The 4787-nt window shown below is 27.9% G+C and overlaps 1 protein-coding gene across 1 annotated transcript; it reads left to right on the top strand.

Moving 5' to 3' along the window:
* Positions 394-4047, top strand: LOC110265216 (aluminum-activated malate transporter 2-like). Its single transcript, XM_021108087.1, has 3 exons — positions 394-540; positions 3231-3374; positions 3472-4047. The coding sequence occupies exons 1-3, from the start codon at positions 394-396 to the stop codon at positions 3892-3894; spliced, it is 714 nt and encodes a 237-aa protein (XP_020963746.1). The 3' UTR covers positions 3895-4047.

Genomic DNA, 4787 nt, shown 5'->3' with positions numbered 1-4787 from the left:
ATCAGGACAGTTCGATTAACCTCAAGAATCGTCTAACAAAAAATTGGTCAAAAAACCGGTCGAATCAGCGATTAACCGATGAACTGGCGAAATCGGCCGATATTTTAGAGGTCTTTCGGTTTAGTGAAGCCCTCCAAAACAGCGTCGTTTTGACTTTTATGAAAAAAAAAACCCTAAATGACTACCCGAAAAGCAACCTAGTCCTCCCAGGCCCTACTCATCTCCTCTCCTCTCCTCTTTGAAAATTGAAAGGACAAAGAAAAAACCCTAGGCCCCCAGTCCCGTAGACCACAGCCACCGCCCATCGCAACCTCCATAGCACCGCAGCACTGCGTCGTTGTCATCGTCGAGCTCTCTCTCTGTGTTCGTCAGCGTCGTCGGCGTCGTCTCGTCATGGGAAGTAGGGTTGAAGATTCTGTCGTCGTCGTTTTCAAGCTCTCTCTTCTCCTCGCCGTCGCCATCGAGCTCTCTATTCTCCTCGCCGCCGTCGAGCTCTCTCTTCTCCTCGCTGTTGTCGTCGAACTCTTTCTTCTCCTCACTGTTGTCGTCGAACTCTCTCTTTGTCGCCGTCAAGCTCGCTCTCTATCTCTCTGCCCCTTCCTCTGGTCAACATTAAACACTACTTCTTGAATTTGTTTTTGTTTGTTTTGTACTATTGGTCTGTTGTTAATAATACTGATTGAGTTGTTGGGTTAGTTCACTGATTCTAAGTTGCTGAGATTTTGTTAATTTCTGATTATTCTGAGTTATTGAGATTGCATAATAATATTGTTGCTAGTTTTCTGATGTCTCTCTGTCCCTTCTTCTAGTTAGCATTCAGCATTAAGCACTGTTTCTTGAATTTGATTTTGATTTTTTGCTTGTTTTGTACTGTTGATTTGTTGTTAATAATACTAATTGAGTTGATGGGTTAGATCACTGATTTTGAATTGCTGAGATTTTATTAATTTTTTATTATTCTTTATTTGTTATATTTTGTTATAATAATATTGTTGTTGGTTTTTGATTTTCTAATTTTGTGTGTTAATTTTAATGATGTCCAATAATCCCAAATTGGTTATATGCTTTCATATATTAATGCTGGTTTATTATACATCGAAAATGCTATGCTTTGATATTTTAATAGTTATTAGTGAATGAAATAATAAAATTTGTTTCATTCAATAAAGTTATAGTTATTATGTGAAATTGTAAAATTTTAAATTTTATTAGGTTAAAAATGATTAAATTTATATATTTAAAATTATATATAGATTTTTAATAATTTTATTTAATATTTAATTAAACCTATTGAATTTCGGCTAAATTAATCTGTTTAATCTATAATTTATTGGTTAAATCAATAATTCGATTATTCAATAATTTAATCGGTTCGATTACTAATTCGGTTTTAATAAAATAGTGTAAAGCGGGATAATTCATCGAAACACATTAAATTAATTTCTTAATTAGCATTCTCAAGTGTAACGTATTTAGAGGGATGATTCTATAAAGCACGTGTTTGTGGATGATTTTTTTATTAATAGACTAGTAATAACAGCAAAATCCTTAAGCCAGTGCCAGCTAAATATTAGAAGAAGCCAACGGAAAATGAAAACTATCCACTCCAGATAAGTTTATAACAATGGCGGCTATGCTATTTATTAGCACCAAAAGATTTTTGCTGCACAAGTTAGCAAGATTAAATGCTAATAAATACAACTAAAGTCAGAAGAGAGAGAAATTGTTTAAAACCAAACGCAACTTTGGTACATTGTTTTTACTAAAATTTGGATAAAATACTTGGCTTGGAAGTGGAAAAATATTCTTTATGAGTATTTTAATTTTATTAAATTAAATTGTTTTGCTTAAATATTAATAAAAATAAGTTTAAAATTATTAAGTATTTGTATGAGATATTTTGTCTAATTCAAAATAAACAATTTAAATTTTCCTTGTAAAAAAATGATCAAAATAGTTTCATTATTTTCTTCGTTTTAAGCTTAAATTTGATTGATGATAAATAAAATTTAATTTGATATCAAAATTGTCATATATATAATTCTTTTATTACATACAGAAATAAATATTTAAAAATAAATGAAACACCAAATCAACTAATATATACTTTAAAATGCATTGCATATAAATGATTGATTTTGTTAATTAATAATTTTTATGTGTATAAAATATAATTGTTAAAAATCAAATATACTTAAATTTAGTCACCAAAAAAAAAAATATACTTAAATTTTAACAACTTAATTATATAACAATACAAATACAAATATAGAACAATAACAATACAAATATAGAACAATACAAATACAAATATAGAACAATAAGTTGAAAGGGAAAGATCACATGACGGCTTTAAACCCAGTGGTGAGTTACGGTAGATTATGGTTTCGTACGGAGCCACATTTTGGCCTCCTTCAAATAAGTAAAAAAACAAAATTGGCTACGTCTACAAAATATTTCAACGCATGCTTAAATATGTAATTCTAATAAGGTGGAATTTTAGTTAATTTCATGTGAAGTTGATAACTAAAATAATTATTAAATAATAATTTAATTAAATTTATTAAATTATTTAATAATTCTCAACTATTAATTTTACGTGATTTTAATTTGCATCTGAGTTTTTACCGCTAATTAATAAGGATGCAAGTTGACACAATCCACAGTAGCAATACACATACCTACATGCAAGTATGAATACGATACCGCACCCCCAGAAATTAAAGAACAGTAGTTAATCCTAATCTAAATACTTAATTCATACTCATCAATAAAATATGTTAATTAATACTTTCGTATAGGGATAAACAAGTTACAGTACTATACATTTAATCATTTTTGTTTTGAATTTATTCACTAACTCTGACTTTAATAATATCACCTAGTTAGTGACAGTTCTAATTGCGGCCTTTAATGATACCTTCAATAAACAGTTAAACACACACATAATAATAACCTGTTAAGAGCTTACCAACTCTAAAAGGATTTATACTACTGTTAATTAGGATAAATATAAGAGAGAAAATTTTTAAAACTTTTTATTCAATTCATGCATTGGAAAAAAAAAGTTGTACTATAAAAAAATAAATTTACATTAATAATTCTTAATTCAAAGCAAATTGAAGAAAGCTTGGTAAGAATAATATTCTAGACTGACGAAATTATTAACAACTTTATTATATAGTAACGTAATAATTTGATTTATTATTATATGATTATATATTTTGAAGGTGAATTTTGCAAGGTGGGAACCGTGCCATGGTCCTTTCAGATATGGTCACCCTTGGAAACAATATTTGAAAATTGGAAGCTTATTAAGGCAATGTGCCTACCTCATTGATTCTCTTATTGGCTTCCTTGATTATACCAGCAAGGTACTAAAATTACAATTAGTAAGAAAAATAAACTTTTTAAATGTGATTAGTTGACATTGTAAAAATAATTTGAAATGTTTACGTTTTATATATATAGACTCCATCAGAAACAAAAAGGAAAGTGGAAGAGGCATGCATCCAAATAAGCAAAGAAACAGGAAAATCTCTAAAGGAATTATCAGTGTCAATCCAAAAAAAGATTTCACCATCATATGCTGCAAACCCTAGCATTGAGAAATCTAAGATTGTTGCAATGAACCTCAAGTCCATTCTCAAATCAGGGTTATGGGAAGGAACCAATATTCCTCTTATGATTGTGATTTATTTGCTGTTTGATGTGGTTTCTTGCACTGAGAAACTCGCTGAGTCAATACATGAATTATCCATCCAAGGAAAATTCAAGAAAAAAGACAATAAAGTTGCACCAAATTATCCAAATTGTCCTCCTCATCTTGATGAACCGTGCCATGGGGACCAAGAGAAGAACATTGGTGTTCATCATGTTATTACAATCAACTAGCCTCCCTTGTGTTAACATACAATAAATCCTTAGTTAACAATAAATTAATCAATCTGTTAAATGTGGGTTTGTAAAATAGAAATAAACTTATTAATAGGGAACTTGTCTTGGATCAAAATTTGCACAAAAAAAAAACTGATGCTTATATTTTGGCTACTCTTTCTTAAGACTTATTTTGGATGACCAGATGTTTATGTAAAATTGTTTATTTAATTTACATATTCAATGTTTTTCATCATTTACTGAAATCATTGTGAATAACAACTATATTCGTATTTAATTTTTAGATTAATTGATTGAGAACAATTTTTCAGAATCTTCAGCTTCTTTTGTCATTTTTTTTTCTGAATTAACTGAATTAACTCTTTAATATTTTTATATTTTATTTAATAATAAAATAAAAAATATAATGTATTTTTATTTTTTATTTAAAAAATTTAAAAAAATATATAATAATAAAAAGTATAATTATAAAAAATTAATAAAAATAATAAAAAAAAATAGTATTTTTTGTTAATATTTTTGTATTTTTTTATTAAGATGAATATAAAATATATTAATTTTAATATTTTTGTTTATATTTTATCTATCAAATATAATTTTATGTTTTTGTCTAAGTGTTTAGTATCTATAAACAAACGCAGAAAAAAAAAATTAAAGAGTTTATTTCAGTGCCCAAAGTGAGTAAAATTGCTGCGATAATGTAACCAAAAATGTGGTGCCAAAATATTGCATCAAAACACAAGCCTAAGTCAATTAGACATTGCGACCAGCTTTTTATTGACGTGTGATATCTGTCTGCATGAGGTATTCTTAAATTTTATTGTATTTCAAATTTAAGAAAAAGTGATATTTTTAAAAAATATAAAAAAATAAATAAATGGCTTGTTTAG

The sequence above is a fragment of the Arachis ipaensis genome, chromosome B08 (genome assembly GCF_000816755.2).
Source record: "Arachis ipaensis cultivar K30076 chromosome B08, Araip1.1, whole genome shotgun sequence".
Lineage (NCBI taxonomy): Eukaryota > Viridiplantae > Streptophyta > Magnoliopsida > Fabales > Fabaceae > Arachis > Arachis ipaensis.
Note: the sequence above shows the minus strand (reverse complement) of the source record. Positions and strands in the feature narration are given on the sequence as shown.